This window comes from Henckelia pumila, chromosome 4 (assembly GCF_033568475.1).
Source record: "Henckelia pumila isolate YLH828 chromosome 4, ASM3356847v2, whole genome shotgun sequence".
In the NCBI taxonomy this organism is placed as follows: Eukaryota; Viridiplantae; Streptophyta; class Magnoliopsida; order Lamiales; family Gesneriaceae; genus Henckelia; species Henckelia pumila.
The window spans coordinates 96,747,253-96,764,070 of record NC_133123.1 but is presented as its reverse complement, the minus strand read 5'-3'; the positions used below and the strand labels follow the sequence as shown (position 1 = coordinate 96,764,070).

Below are 16,818 nucleotides of genomic sequence, written 5' to 3'. Positions count from 1 at the left end.
TTTGAAACAAAATTTAAGTTAAATATAGTGTAAATGGTGAAAGTGGAATGATATAAATGGAATATTTTAAAAAAAAAATTGTAGTAAAGAACTTTAATAATAATAGAGAGATGCTGCATATATTTTGTTGTTTAAACACAGGCATCGCATGTTTATGATTATGCTAATGGATTTATATATATATTTTAAATATCTTAATTAGATTGGCATAATAATATTATCATATTCAGATTAGCAAATTAATAACAAACATATAATTTTTATCAGGAAATTTTGCGAAACAGTTGGAGGATGTGGCTTTCGGGGATGGCAATTTCATCCAAACTCCGATATCCGATATCCTATCCTATTCTATTAAAGAAATCTTAATTATAATTTATTTTTGTTAGGTGGTGGTAGTTAGATTGAACATAAAAAATTATTAGTATAATATTATTTTATAGAATAATGGTGGGGGATAAATTATATATAATATTTTTTTATTTCTTATATTATATTTAGTTTGCTAATTTTTTTACCTTTCATCATTTTTCTTATTGTTCTTATAAAAATTTGGTGAATAAGCATAATTTTATCTAAACAATCAAATTTGAAAAAAAATACAATTATATGTGGTAATATGATATATATTTGGGTAAAGTACGGGTATCCATCCTCCGATGGGTATGTGGATGAAGTTGAAAGTTGAATAATCAACGAGATGGGATAAATATAATAAATGGGGATGGATACAAAAAGTATAAAATCTTACTCGAACTCTACCCATTGCCATCCCTATTTCGGGTAGTAGAGATTGCGGTAAGAGGAGACATTACCTTCTTTGAGCAATAATTTTAATACTGCAAGCGTTGGGCCTCTAATGAATCCATTTGAGCAATAATTCTAATACTGCAAGCGTTGGGCCTGTAATGAATTCATTTTAAATCCATTATTTTATTTTATTTTTTTGTCAAGAACATAGATTAAAGACACAATTCAACACGAACAGATTCGTTTTTATAATAGTTTTGTAGCTTCAAAAAACGACATAAATATCAGTTGGTATTATTCCGTTTGTGTCTAAACTCTAGAAATTATGTGTTCCCTGTGCCTCGTTTAACATTTGTGAATCGTGCTAAACACGCACATTTATGTCATCATCGGTGGGAAATTTGGGGTGCAACAGGCTACTGCTTGCTTGGTATAATTATCTCGAACCTTCTATCTATGCTAGACTTTTTTTTTTTTTTTAATCTTGTTCCACGTCTTTTTGCAATTCGCATCACTTGATTCACCCAACATCTAACTCAGGGCGCTTCATTTCCGGCACTCTTTATCTTCTTCTGGACGTATTCTTGTATTATCTAGAGTTGCGTATGGGTAGAAGGATTTCGAATTCATAACTTTCGATTGTATTTTATGGTTAACAATTAAATGAAATAATATATCAAATCATAAATCCATACACTACTTATTTATACATTATTTAGGGAGTGTTTGCAACCTCCTCTTCTCCTACACAGTCCAAACTAGGAGTGATTCCTATTTATGTTATATTGTTGATGTCAAAGTCCGACTTCTCGAAACCGTTTCGATAATGCCTTTAACAATTATGATACATTAACTTGGGTCTTTTGTCTACCTTCTAGTATAAATGTGCATTCACGTGTCAGACACCTAGCTAGGTGCAAGGACTAGTTAATGTTCTCATATACATCTGTTGTTTCCGTCTTTCCTTGACATAGAATGATTCGTGTATGAGTTCGTACGCATTTTCTGACGAATCGAGGATTACTGTTATCACTGGATGATTGCAATGATCCAGGTGGTCGCATACAATGCTACCAGAGGAGATAAAAAAATCTTAGCTTGGTTAATACAAGCGACTGGTTCGAAAGAACCATACGTGTAAGAGTCTGGATGTTTTGGGGTCTTCGACCCAATCTGAAATTCTCTAGACTGATTGGAGTAATGAATAATGAATTTAAATTTCATATTTTCTAATTTCTGAAATACAATCAAAATTGTCAAATCTATACAAACCACACTTGTACATTTGGAACTTACCTGAGGTCGATTATCTGATGAGGTTCCTTTGATACACTTATATTCTTTATATACCTTTACAAAGATTCAAACCTGCAACCACAGCATTTTCACTAACTTACAACATTTTTAAAGATAATTTTAGCCAAGCAGACTCTTACAGTGGCACATGCAGAAAAAGTATTGTAGCTCAAGAGTTCGAATGATACACTAACCATCATTTGAGGAACTTTCAATAATACAAGTGCCAATACGTATAAAAAGCTTGCTATCACCATGCCTGCAGCTAAGTTCTGCCCAAGACGTTTATTGTCCTTGGATGGAATAAATGTTGATTTCAACGTGTTTGTTAGTTCAAAAAGCCTATACGATACCTGCAAGTTTAAAAATAAATTGAAACACAAAATATCTCAGCATCGAGGAAACTTTAATTTAGGATGGAAACAATCAAGAGAAATGAAAAATACAGCACCGCAAGGTATATGGCAGTGGTGAGCATGAAGTTTAACATTGGGTAGTTTGGGATCAAAGAAAGTAACTTCTTTGGCTGACCATCAGGCACTCCGGACCTGCGTTCAACCAGAAGTTGGATTCAATTTCAACTGATATTATTACAGAGAATTGATACATCATATCTGTTCCACCTAATATCTAAATGTTGGAGGATAAATATCAGTTAATCCAAATGTTTTCCAACATGTGGGATTTCATTTCAAGAAACAGCCCTAAGATGGGAATCTACTTACCTCAACCATATGTGGATCTGTGAGATGTAAGTCTCTAAAGTGACTTTCCCAAGCCAACTAATTGACAAGAAGAATAATGTCTGGTCAGGTGATCACACTGAACCAGAATTGTAATGTACTTTAATGAATTCTAAATTCTGGAATACATGATACTTCACAGCCAGTATAAGGATACTTACGCAAAAAGTGTCAGTGAGTAGCAGCGTAAATGCAGGGTGACATTTCGTAGGCATATGTATACACTGGGAAGAAGACAGTACATGAAGAAACACTCTGGTCAAAATGAAATTCACCAGACCACTGGCAAAATTACATCACTACTTAGTTTGTATAATAAAGTCTGGGAAATGATGATACGTTATTGGAATCCACGATGTATAAGGATGATATTTGTTGTAAGTGATCTTTGGAAGCTTGTATATAAATTCCACCCACAGATACCCGATCTGAAATCACAAATTTATTTACATTGGATAGGAATATGTCTTTTAAAAAGAAGATAGAGGATAGGAAAGTCATACATTAAAACTGAAGTGAATGATACAAGCTTACTGTCAAGGAAATTATGACAACAATTGATTTGATCAAAATCCTGCGCTTTGTTTCAGCTTCCTCCAGCTTTTCCATCCATCTCTCAACCTGAATAACAATTTCATTGGTTTAAAGGAGCACAATCAACAAAAACAGAAATTTGTAATGATCAGAAAAGACAATGGTGGCCACCCAATAAACCAACATAAAATCAAAATATAGTTGAATGACACATATGATTACGCAGAAATATTTACTGTTGGATGGTAGTATGCATATATCATCCCAATGATCCAAATGTATCTATCAAGGCCTGAACGGAAATGCCATTCATGCAGGAGAGGGAGTTTCACTTTTGCAGCTGGATCAGTGTACCCTGAGACAGATCCAAACTCACACTTGGAAGTTGAGACATAACTTTACATTTGACAAGGGTGAACATAAAGTTTAACAAGCACTAACCAAGCATAAAAGTGAATGGACTCCAGACCAGATCAAATACGCCAGGCACTTCCCATATCAGAATAACCACCAAGAAGCAGGCAACTATTTTTGCAGCTATGATGGAGCCCTGCTCGTTATATTTGCTGAAGATACCAAGGGCTCCATACACCATGAGAGTGAAAAGAGTATGCATGGGGCATATGTAGTATAGTATGTAGTCATTATTAAGCACAATGCAGCAAAATAACACCAAGAAATTAAGCCGCCACATCATCTGACAATCAAGGTAAATCCTTTAGGAGCAGAACCAGAGAAACAACATACGAATATTCTTGAAATATAAAAACAAGTGTACCTGAATAAACCTGGCAAGGCTAAAATCTTTGCGAATGTAATAATAAGAGAAGTTTCCAAATCCAGTCATCCATACATAGGCAGCAATGAAAACTCTTATGGCATTGTAGAATTCTGTCGCAGCGAAGTAGTGATACATGAGAAACAAGACCTGAAAATAAAGGAGAAGATTGATGAGATTGTTTTTGTTTCCTCAACCATGAGCATGTTACTGAATTGCCAGTCAAGTACAAAATATAGTCAGGGGGGGCTCAACACAGCTGTGGAATGAGGAACGTTTACTTTTGTCAGACAGTGACTTAAGTGTGTCACAACAACTATGGATGGGCCTGCATCAGGTCATCATTTTAGTTCTTACCAGCCACATCAGTTAGGAGCTCAGAACAGGCAATTAGGCCTTCAGCAAGGGTTAAGGTTAAACAATAAATTTCTTATCCTCCAGTTTTCTACCAGGTAGGAAATTACCCAATCCCGTACCAATTTTACGATGAAAACATGAAATATGAATATGCTTGGATCATTTTAGATACATAATCCCTTAATTCCAGTCTCTTCTCCATCTAATTAATTGGTCAAGCTATCCCCTGCATCCCCTTGATGTTCACACGACACCTTGCTTAATGTAATTTACTATCCATAGTTCGTCTCCAACCTGTAACAGTCCATTAGCAAGCAGGAACCAACTATACATACTGGAATGACATGTTGTAATTCTTCAACGATTCTGCAGATCCATTGTTACTTGACAAGAAACGTAAAGGTGATGAAAAATTACTAGAATTGAAACAATAATGATACAAATCCACTTTCATAAATGGGGAAAAAAAGAAAGGAAAACAGATATTATCCATACTAAACCCTAAAAGTTTAACACGACGTTTAAATTATAATTAGTGAAAATAAGAGATTAGAAATACACCTGCATCCAACCTTTCCACTCTTCAGTCTGATGCCTGTTCAGATACATTATTGTCTTCCCAGAGAATGGTGATTTGTCATTATGTATCTTGAAAGAAGTGATTGCCGAAACTATGATGAGAAGGAAGTACAGGAACAAGAAAAGATCCCGGTTATAATTCTGTCAGGACATGTAACAAAAAGTTTATCAAGAGATACATACACTATATCAAGTAAACCAATCACAAATCAGCAGGTAAAACATCAAGCACCCACTTCAGTATGTTAATGGTATTGCAAACAAAATCAAAATGAGTCATTCATGTATTCTCCATGTAAATATTTCAAGCATTTCCTCTTTTGTTTTCTTCACAAGTATTCGACATACGAGGGTACAAATGGAATAAAAAGTATCTACAGTTATTCGATTTATACCATCCAATATATGAGACACCAAACTCTTTAATTCTATTTCAATAATCCAAACACAAAATAAGTAATTCCATTATCCAACAAAAACATTTCCTTCCCTGTCCTGTCATCTAGTAAAGCACAACAGCAGAGTGTGTGTTGATGTCTGTGCACATGAAAGCATAGGCACAGATGTTTTCAGCTATATGCAGATCCCATGCTGTTAAAGGGCATACTATAGCATGTTTTTTCTTTCGGTTTGACAGTTTTCATTCTTACATTTGACATATAAAAATAACTTCAAGTTGAATCCATTTGCACAACATCTTTCTTTAAACTCTCGGTACCAACATAAATAATCTAACCACCTTTATTGATTCGCCAAAAAGATTTGTGCGATCACAGATATAAAAGTGGATCAAAAGGGCGCCAAACTCTGACCTGCATGAAACAAGCCAAAAGAAGGTATTAACAAAAGAAAGCAAAAGAATATGCATCCTAAATCAAAATGACAGATGAAAAACTGGAAATTGCAGTACATGGCTCTCAAAGTCAACCGGTTTTCCAGCAAGAATGACTCATCCAATGTAAGAAACCTGATAACACAGTGAGTCCAAACGACATTATGCTACAACGCAAGTTTGACTTTATTTGACCTCATTTCTCTACAAACCTGATGACATTGGATGTTATGGATGAATTTCGAAGTCCTGAAGAGGCTGACTGTAGGCCACCTCCTTCCAAAAGAACAGCCATGTCATCTTCTTTAACAGCACCAGTCAACTCGAACAAATTGATATCAGAATTCCTGCCACTGAAGAGCACAACATTCAGAGAAGAAAACTCAAAATGGCAGAAAATATACAGTTTCGATGTATCCCTATTCTCAACAATGCCATGTTGTGATTTAAGAAGCCATAAAAGAATAGTCAACTAAGGTTTAGGACTATATGACATCATCCTTTGCTATTAATCCATATCATTTGAAGCAACTAGACAGCATCATAGGTAATTAGATTCGGTGAATTGTTACTTTACGGTAAAAAGTTCGTCAACGATTCCATACAACGGAAGACGAAGGGATTTGTCGGTTCGCATGTTACGATAATATAATGAAATTTGATCATATAGTGATTCTGTCAAATCAGTGATAACATTATCATTATTCTGATAAATTATTAAACAAATTTCATTGAGATTAATGAATATCCATGTGCCATTTTGCAACATTCATAGAGGGGCAATGATTGTGTTCAAACAAATTCGAAAAAAAAAACTAAATAATGTTATAGCCATCAGACATTTGGCAGTAATGTAGGTCTGGCACAACAAAATAATTGTTTGTGTTGATTTCTCTTTTCATCTCTTATTCTTTGATTTAAAATATAAGTTAGAGCAGGATCAGAGAATCAACAAGTTTACACCAAGTGCAATCAGAGCGAATAGTTACAGTTCTAGCCTTAAGGAGTGGTCATCCGCATAATCTTCTAGCCGAACCACTTGACTGTTTTGGGTTATTGATGCATTATTACTAATAAGCAAAAAAATATCCCAAACAAAGTAAAGTCTTAAAGCCAAAGATTCCCTGAACAAGATTCTTGTGTTCGTATGACTCAACTAAAGCATATTAGTTAACAACCAAAAATCACTAGAGAAAACCACCACATCTTAAATAATATTTCAGGCGTTTCTCAAGTAGTGGAGCTCAGCATGTCTCAACTGTGGTCTATGGGCTTACAGTTTAGGAAATGATGAATGTTTCCTGTGCTCCAAATATTCCGAGTATATCCAAGCAGCAAATACCGGTACTATTCCAAGGAAAAATGACACCTGCAAATCGAAATTTAAAATAATATAAAGATATCGATCAGAACAATAAGCTAATTAGATAAGACATCAACCGCACATGACATTGTTTTTATATTAATGAAAGGATCAACACTACACATAAACTTACAATTTGACAGATTCTACAAAAACCCACAGTTAGCGACAGAAAAATTCTAAACGATCACTAACAGTAACAGATACATCCAAACTCATCTTCTAGAATCCACAATGCAATCGAAGCAAAAACTCGCAGAACACCACTAATCACGCTTCATACTACAAGAAAAAGCTAAAAATTGAACAACTTCCGAAAAATACAATCACATTTCATACTACAACAATAAGCTAGAAGTTAGCAGAGCTGAGCAAGTATTAACCGACTGACCTGACCAGGCGACAGTGGCCCGTAGATCACCATTCTCGCAATTCACAGCTCTGAATTCGTGAATGTGTTTGCGTATGCACACTTTTACAGGGGAAAATGCTGAAATTGAAGGTGAAAAAAAAAATCAGATCTGAATTAAAAATGGGTGAAATTTTGGCGGTGGGTGACCGTGACATAGCAACTTCTTGAGCTTTAAAAGAGATTCGGGATTTTCGCAATATAAAATATATTTAAAATAATTTAGGTAGTTGGCTGATTGTGTTTATGTTTTTTATTTTTCAAAAATAAATAATTAATTCTGTTTCAAAAAAGTTATTTAATTAATAGCGTTTTGAAAAAATAAAATATTGTCGGCACGGATGGTCCTTAGTGTTATTTAAAGCAAGTAACTTACAATTATAGTTAGGGGTGGGTTTTCGGTATATCGTATAAAAAATATTGGTATGAAAAAAATTCATACCGATACCGATATCAAAATTACAAAATTTTTGTATAGAAAAAATCCATACTCATATCATATAGATACTGAAAAAAAATTTCATAAACCAAAAAAATGTCTATATAATGAAAAAATTTCGGTACGATATGCCAAAAAATCGGTATTTTGGTTCGATATCCCAATCCTAATTATAGTTAACAGCAGTTATAAGTATAATAAAAATAAGAGGAAACATTCGGGTATTCCGTGATCATAGAATTAAGAAGATTATTCATTCTCACCTCATAAAAATAATAATAAAAAAGGCAAACTATTATTATGATACATCACCATCAATAATGATATATTTTCAAAAAACATATAATATATCTATATAACTCGATCAATTTTTTTCAAAAATATATTTTAACTATGGGTGATCATGGCGCAGTTTGTATGGATTTTTCATAAAATTCAAATTGAACTTATATCTTAGATTTGGCTTGAAATATTTTTTCAAGTTGCGTTTTGGACAATTAGGCAATTTTTTCAATAAATAATAATGTCTACTCAATAGAAGGATTTTGTTTTAAATTTACATAAGGCTTTTAAAAAGAAATGATACTCGTCTTCTTTTATCCAATTTTGCGTGAGTATGCATAATTAGAGGGTAGTATATTTAGTGGAATAAAATTATTATTTTTAATTCATATATTGTGTCGTTTATTATGTATAATTTCTAATTTGTAGCATTATTATTTATTAGATATAATAATTTATCATTTGAATAAAGGACAAATTATTTTAAAATCCCCAAACCCAAACATTTTTTTCTCTTAACTCCCTACACTCCAATTTCTTTGTTTCAACTCCCTAATGGTCCCCAAATTTGTCTTAATAAAGTGTTTAGCATTTAATCCTTTGTACGTGTCATTGTTTTACCTATCGAACCAGTTCAGGCTAAGCCGAACTATCGGTTACGCAAGGTTTTCAGCCGATATACTCTGGATTAGGGTCCAACATGCTTCCGTAAGATGAATTAAATTCAAAAACCTCTTTGACCATAGTGTCGTCGGGTCATATCTGCCGAGTTTTACGAAGTTCTCCTCACACTCCAACCACGCAGTCGCAACAGATGGTTTCTGCACAAGCTCCTTCAACGACACCCAGCACAGCCTTAATTCGTTTTCTACCTTAAGGCGTATGGTATATGAATTTAAGTATAAAATATGAGCATGAAAGAACAAGAGACTTTAAAAAAATTATTCAGACATAATATTATTACATAAATCAACTCTTTTGAAGAGGAGAAGACAACTTGTTTAGCTACTCATAGTAGCCTTGTTCTTGAAATACATAAAAGAAAATTTATACAATAGAAAGAGAAATTTTACAACAATTTATTTGTAAGAAAACTGAAGGGAATGATCGATGTCTTCAGCTTCCTTGAACGCTTGTATTTATAGCTGAGGTTCCACTCGTTTCACCGAGAAACTTCAGGGAATCTTACAGCTGTTTGTCTTGTCCTTCTATGCCATTATTAATGGCATCTTTAGCTAGTGGATGAATCACCCGTTATCCACCTTGTCCTGTTATGCCATTATTGATGGCATCGTTTGTTGGTGGAGGAGTCACATGTCGTCCTTTTTATTTTGGCTCTATACTCCTCACATGTCTTCTTTATTCTTGTCGGGGCATCTTCTGCTTTTGCAGTGGTCCCCTGAAAAAACGCATCTTTGGTGGTCCCTGTCCACCTTTGCTTATCTCGGAAAAATCTTTTCGATCCGTTCGGGGTCTGAATGTTTTTCCGAACTCTGGCTCCTTCTGATCAGGACATTCTGGGCAGATAACCTCTGACCATCTTCCTATGTGAGCCATGTTACAAAATTTTCGACGAGTTTCTTTACTCCCCGGCAGCTTGTTGTTCCACAAAAAGTTTCTCTTCTTTTCGAAGAGTTCTTCTGCGAAAGCCGTAGTTTTTCCTGTCATTGTGTTTAACAGGAATGATCCATTCACAGAATTTTGGTAGAATTTGAACGGAAATTTGACTTTGTCCATCTCGGTGAGACAGACCCAAATACCTCATGCCCTTCTGGTTGAGATTTTATTTTCTCCAAAAGTGGATACCAAGGGTATTTCTTCAGCTTTAGGATCCTTGATAAATTTATGGCTCGTCAAATCAGGTCTCCTTAGCTTGATGAAATGAAAGGGTTCGTGTGATCCTTTCCCTGTTGGTTCTGGGCACTGAAGAAATATAATTCTAGCACATCTCCTCTGGACAAATGATCATTATTTGCCTATGTTTCTTGAACTGCTTCCTGGATCCATTTTGGTAACTGTGATATCTCCGGGAAGCTTGGCGACGTTGTATAAACTGAGGCCAAAGCCCCAAATTCATACCAGAGCTTTACATCCTTAGGATTGAAATTGTTTTTTAGCCAAACCCTTGGATATATTCCTGCAACATCAACCCTGCAAGTGTTCGGATTGATTTCACTCCTTGTCTTTAATTTCTCCCACCTTTGTTGATAAACCTGGAATGGAGAAATAATAGCTGGATTAGTATCAATCTTAGATTTACCCTTGTCAGTGTTGGGCCTAAGATTGATCTCTTCCTCTTTTACCCCAGAGGCGGAGGGTTGACTTGATGAGTTTTTCCATCAATTGTTGCTTCATCCAATTCATCAAAAGCTGATGATAGATTAGCACTTGTTTCTTGGGTTTTGGAATCCTCAACCTTTTGTTCTACAACCAGTGGCTGTAATTTTTCTTCTTGTAAAACCAATGGTTTTAACATATCATGTTTATGAGAAACAAATGGTTTCTCTATAGCCTTAACAATTGGCCCTTGAATAGCAGCCCATAGTTGAGTTTGAGCTTGCATACATCCAGTAATACGATTAGATACTTTGATCCGATCGGCTTGTTGTAACCTGCCAGCCATTTCAGCATTAATGACTAACTGGTTGAACTCGTTTTGAAGAAACCCAAGGTGTTCCCTGAGATGCCTCTGCATTTTTATGATGGAATCCACGTCACTGCCTTCCATCTCTTGTTAAGAAATCTGCAAGAATATTTTCATGAGATTTAATAATAACAATATCAAAAATATAATTTTGACATAATGCTTGCCATCTTAATAACCTAGCTTTCTCAGGTTTGGATTCAATCTTATTTCTTAAGAAAGCTTTTATCTGGGTGTTATCAACCTTCAGCGTGAATTTTTTAGCAAGTAAAAATAATGGCCATTTTTCAAAAGCCCTTTTAACTGCATAGAATTCCTTCTCGTTGATATGCCATCTGATCTCAGATTCTGAAAAAAGACCGCTACAGTATCTGCATGATATTTCTCCATCCGGGGTGATCTTGGTAAGGACTGTAGCCCACCATTCGTCACTGGCATCCGTGAATAATACCAGACCATCTTTATCTACGGGTATAGCCATTTTTGGGAGATTCTTACATATCTCCTTTAATTGGTTTACCCCTTTAGTATGGTCATCGGTCCATATAAATCTGGCATCCTTTTTTAACAAAGGACTGAATACCTTTCTGTACATTGCTAGGTTGTTTATGAACATCCCTGCAAAATTAACTACTCCTAGAAAACTCTGGAGTTGTTTTACATCTTTGAGTTTATCTGGAAAATTCTTTACCTTTTCCACAATATGGGGTTGTAGAATTATTCCAGTTTCATCAATCTCAATACCAAGGAATTCAATTTTCCTTGTTGCTATGACTGCTTTATTTTCAGATAAAACCAGTCCTTCTTGTTTACAAATCTTAGAGAAAATCTCTAAGTGTTTAACATGTTCATCTATGTTTTTTGATGCTATAAGAATATCATCAATATAAACAAACATAAAGTTGAAGTAATCTTTAAAAAGATTATCCATCTTTCTTTGAAATATTTGGGGTGCATTGGTCAATCCCATAGGCATAACTTCCCAAATATAGTGTCCTTGTGGAGTAGAGAAGGCTGTGAATTTTTTACTGCCTTCTTCCATTCTTATCTGGTAGAATCCAGACTTACAATTAAATTTTGAGAACACTCTAGCATTTCGTACACAGCTAATTCGATGTTCTGTACTATGTATGAAGTACCCGTCAAACTCCAGGATTTTATTAATACCTTGGTAGTTAATAACTAACCTGGGTTTCCCTCTTTTTATTTCACCATGATTTTTGACCAGAAAACCTGGGCTACTATATGGTGAAACTCCTTCTTTGATTAGACCAAGGTCCAAATGTTCCTTGATAATCATTCTCATATCCCTTTGATCTGTTATGTTCATCGGGATAGGCTTATATCTGACGAATTCATACTCTTTGCCTTCCTTTAGAGTAAGACTGGCTTTGAGTTGATTTCTATCCCACCATGCCAAAGGATGCTCATTATAACTTTCTTTGAGCCTCTTTTTGACATCTTCAAGGGATACCTTATTTTCTAACTCTATATCTCTATGATTTAGAGTTACCTTGAGAAGCTCCATATCCTCTGTTTGGAGTTCTTGTTCTGTTGTTATTTTCAACATGGTTTCTCCAAACCTTCTTGGATCTTTCATTTTTGGGTGAAAAAGTTGTCCCTTATCACCACGCTGACTGCGAAATATTATCGGCAATTGTCGATAAAAAGCAACTTTGAGTCTTTGAACGATAATTTTATGATCACAAATTGTAGTGAACATAAGTCTTCTTGACTCATTGTCTTGTGTGTACTTCTTAAACATTTGTAAGAAGTTATTTCCTAATAGGATATCAGCTCATGTATCATGGAAATAGATTGGTGGTGTCTTTACCTTTTACCAAGGTGTCTGACCTGCTCCTCCTATAAGGATCTCTGCTTGTTTTATTCCTTTACAAAGAATTAAAATTCTTCGAGAGAAATCTCGTCCAGCAATTTTTGGCAAATCTTCTTCACATTTTTCAGGGAAGACTCCTCTTTTTGCTGTACAAATTCGTGCTCCCGAATCAATATAAGCTGCAAAGTATTCAGCCTTATATTGTTCATACAACATTCCTATCGGAATGTATATGGAGAAAGGACTTGTTGTCATTTTTTAAAGGGATTACTAAATGGCCCTGCCATTTTTAACAGACTGTGTTGTAACTCAGTAATCCGATTAAGACTATTCACCTTTAGTCTTCCTAAGGCTTCAGAAGGTAGAGTATGGTTACTCCTTTCTACCTCTTCAATGCGATCTAGTAAATCATGTTCATGACTTACTAATTTCAACAGCTGCTTCTTCCTCTGTTTGTAAACAGAGTTCTCGAATCTGATTAAGGGATTGTCCCTTATCCAATTCTCTTGGTTTTCCATTTCTTAGAATTCTTATTGAATCCTCCAAGTCTTTTCTTTTGCCATGAACTCTATTCCTTTTTCAAGGCGTTTCCATGGTTTATGGTCCTCCAGAAACTCTAGGCCAAGAATGAGCTAATCCACTTCTTTTCCTGGAATTCCACATATTTGAACTTCCAATTCTCCAATATTTATCAATCCTTGGTAAGTTCCTTTTTCATGTTGTTCCAAATAGTAAATCGAGTTACAAGGGAACTGGTTCCGATGACTTGTAATATCGAATACTATTTTCACTTCTTTCCATCCTTCTGGAGATCTAAGTTTTCCTATTATAGAAAACTCTTTTTCTTCTGGTGGAATTTCTTGAATAGGAGATTTGTCCCATCTCCTACTTGTCATTCGGTTTTCTTGAAAAGATAACCTTCGAGGTTTTATTTTAAGTTCTCTGTATAGAACCGGTCTGTCTTGAATTTGAATGTCTGTTTCCTGAATTAAAGGAAACTCGATTCTTTCTGGGTATATTGCATGAGCAACTTTCCCAAAGATCTCTGGAATTTCAATGAACTCATTTCTAATAAATAATTCAGAATGATGAGTATTGGAAAGAGCATATGAAATTTGATATGTAATAGAATATGGTCTATTACCTTCCTTCATTATTCTATTTTCCTTGAAGTTTTGATGCAACGTCAAGGCTCGACTAAAGTCCCTGTCAGCTAAATTGTAGGCTATTCTTGGATAGATAACTCCTACAATTTTTCCTGCACAAAGATTTCCTGAGATAGTACCCAGGACAGCATCTTGAATATTCCCCATTCTTTTATCGCATACTACGATATCTATGGGTGAATCTATTCCTTCTTTAAAAGTTGCCTTGATCATTATTTGGATTGCTCCAATATGAATCCAAGACATCGTCCTTGCTACCTCACCTTTCAACTTTTGCAATTCCTCTCTTATTTCTTCAAAAGGAATTAACTGCATCTCTATTTGATTACTTGTTAACTCCATGGGAATTGCCATTTCCCTTCTGGATACTTTATAAATCAAATTATGTCTTCTTTGTCTAAGCCCTAGGTTGCCTAAGACTCTTTCTACTTGTCCTGCCGAAAATCTCTGGTACTTTTGTAACGTTGGATTTTCTCTCATAATCTTTTGGACCATATTATGAGATATCGTGATTTGGCTAAAGAATCCAGCCAAACTTTCATGTGTTTCATGCCGAAACACTTCTTCTTTATTCTGATTCTGATTCTGATCCATCCTCAGAATCTTCTTGACTAAACAATATTTCTTCTTCGTATATGCTTTCATCTAAGGGGATATCCTCAAATTGATATACTTGGACTAGATCTTGAAAGAAGACCGCATCATCCATATCTGGTGTTGCTTCAAAGAGTTTAACTCCTTTTTTCTCGTTTTCTGGACAATTTGTAGATATATGTCCTCTTGCTCCACATGTCCAGCAGTTGCAATCCTTGAAACTTTCACTTGCTCTTGTATGAGTTCTTCTGAAAGTTCTTCTTGATGGTGTTCTTCCCCTGCTTTGTGATGAGCTTGTTATTCTTGTAGGTCCACTTCTTCTTCCTGGCCTATAAGATCTGGCCTTTTGTTTGGACCAAAATGTTCTTGGTTTCTAAGAACTTCTCATTCTTTTATTGTAGAGATTACTTCTGAATTTCTTCCTTTTAAATCCCTGTGATCTGTTTCCAATGATCGTTGGAAGATCATTATCTTTATAACATAAAGGTATACGTTTATTTATACCCCTTATTTTCTTGTAGTTCTTCTGTAATGCTGCCATATGGCACCATTCTGCCAATTTTCCTTTCAAAAAGGACATGCATCTTGCCAAAGTGTCAAGATGACCTGGAACGTATTCTTTAATCAGCATTTCTCTCCAGGGACTTGGCATTTTTGCGAAAAATAGCTGAATAGCTACATTTTCCTCGACTCCTGAATTCCATCTGTATTTAGTGAATAACATAATGTATTCATCAACTAAACAAATATCATGTAACTCGAGGCTATATAGAGCTTGAGTATATCTTCTCTTTTTCTCTGTATCTTGATTGTTGAAATAGTCTACCCCTATGAATTGTGCTTTAAATAGGGTGGCCATTCTTTCTCCAATTTCGCTGAGGGATTCTCCTGCTAAGATTGATTCCTTCGTATCTGGCATATTCATCTCCCAAGCAATCTTGACAGATCCCATTAGACTCATTTCTAGAAGTTTAATGAATCCTTCTTTATTGAGATCTAATGTCCCTGCTGCAATTCTCATAGCTGACGTCCAATCATCTATAAGATCTTCTCTGTTTTTGAAGTCCAAAACATCAAGGTTTAACATAACCCCGTAAGGATGTATTGGATCTAAAACAGTTTTTCCGTAAGGAGTTTGATGGAGTGGGATTTTACTCCTTCTTGATCTGGTTCCTGCTGGATGTGAATTTTCTCCAACCTGAAACTCACTATGTGGTTCTTCTGTTTTAACCGCATATCTTGGGGGATTCCCTATGGGTTGTTCACCCTCAGGGCAGTTCATTTTTAGATCTACTACTTTGAGATTCGCAAAGAATCCGCGAGATCTTGTAGATCCTCGAGATTTAATCTCTCTAAAGTAGTAATCAGATAGTGTTTTTCTCTGATACTGCTTTTATAAGATTAATCATCCTTTCATCATCAGTTAAAGGTTTTTGAACCATTTTGGTTTTACCTTTCTGATGTAACAACGGTTCGGTACCAAACGAGAGTGGTAACCTTCCTCTTATATTTCCTTTTCTAGAACCTGAAGTTTGTTCTAGATTTGTGATTTTAGTTTGAAGATCCTTTAGGGTTACAAGAATTTCTTCTTGTTTTTTAAGGATTCCTTGAATCTGCCGAGGTATTTCATACAGCTGATTGCTGTAATATTGTACCGTCTTTTAAATTTCTCTAAGATCTCCGGAGAGTTTAGAGGAATCTGGGGTAATTTCTAAAAATTGAGAGTTAGAAATCATCTTTCTGTCGTAAGTAATCTAATGTGAACAGATTAACTTGTTTATAGGATTTCATATAAATAAAATCCTCTTGATTCAAACCTTCGTTTGAAGTTATCTTTTGTAAAAAATCTTCTCCTCAACAAAGAAAAGTATGAGTTAACGAATAATATTAAGTCTGAATATTTAACCTAAAGCTTTGATACCATTTTTGCGACTGATTCAAGTACCATAATTGAGCACAAACATTACATAAATGGAGTACATAAATGCATAAATTGGGTACAAGAATTAAACATTGGATTTGACCAAGTTTGGTGGTCCTAGGGAGTTTTAAGAAAGAATTTTTATTGTAGGGATTTATAAAAAAGTTAGGTTTGGGTTTAGGGATTATTCACAATTGACTCTTGAATAAAACTTACAAAATCTATACTATTAAGTACCGTTAGATTTGAGTGATGGATAAATAATGCATAGATAAGTAATATATTATAATAAAT

General features: G+C 34.9%; 1 protein-coding gene across 1 annotated transcript; it reads right to left on the bottom strand.

The window, feature by feature from the left end:
• Window positions 1-1,954: 1,954 nt before the first annotated feature.
• On the bottom strand, window positions 1,955-7,813 carry LOC140860255 (protein REDUCED WALL ACETYLATION 2-like). The gene is made up of 16 exons (XM_073263181.1): window positions 7,624-7,813; window positions 7,147-7,238; window positions 6,082-6,222; window positions 5,948-6,004; window positions 5,777-5,849; window positions 5,020-5,178; window positions 4,102-4,251; window positions 3,765-4,020; window positions 3,560-3,678; window positions 3,324-3,410; window positions 3,129-3,217; window positions 2,951-3,013; window positions 2,772-2,828; window positions 2,498-2,594; window positions 2,241-2,399; window positions 1,955-2,118 (listed from the first exon to the last, which is right to left on the bottom strand). Exons 1-16 carry the CDS (start codon window positions 7,654-7,656, stop codon window positions 2,113-2,115), a joined length of 1,638 nt encoding a protein of 545 aa, XP_073119282.1. The 5' UTR covers window positions 7,657-7,813; the 3' UTR covers window positions 1,955-2,112.
• Window positions 7,814-16,818: the final 9,005 nt, after the last annotated feature.

Coding starts and splice junctions, on each gene's coding strand:
- LOC140860255 (XM_073263181.1), bottom strand. CDS start 7,656: ATGGTGATCTACGGGCCACTGTCGCCTGGTCAG. Junction 4,021..4,101: donor GCCTTGCCAGGTTTATTCAG/GTACACTTGTTT, acceptor CTTGATTGTCAG/ATGATGTGGCGGCTTAATTT. Junction 3,679..3,764: donor TCCATTCACTTTTATGCTTG/GTTAGTGCTTGT, acceptor GATCTGTCTCAG/GGTACACTGATCCAGCTGCA.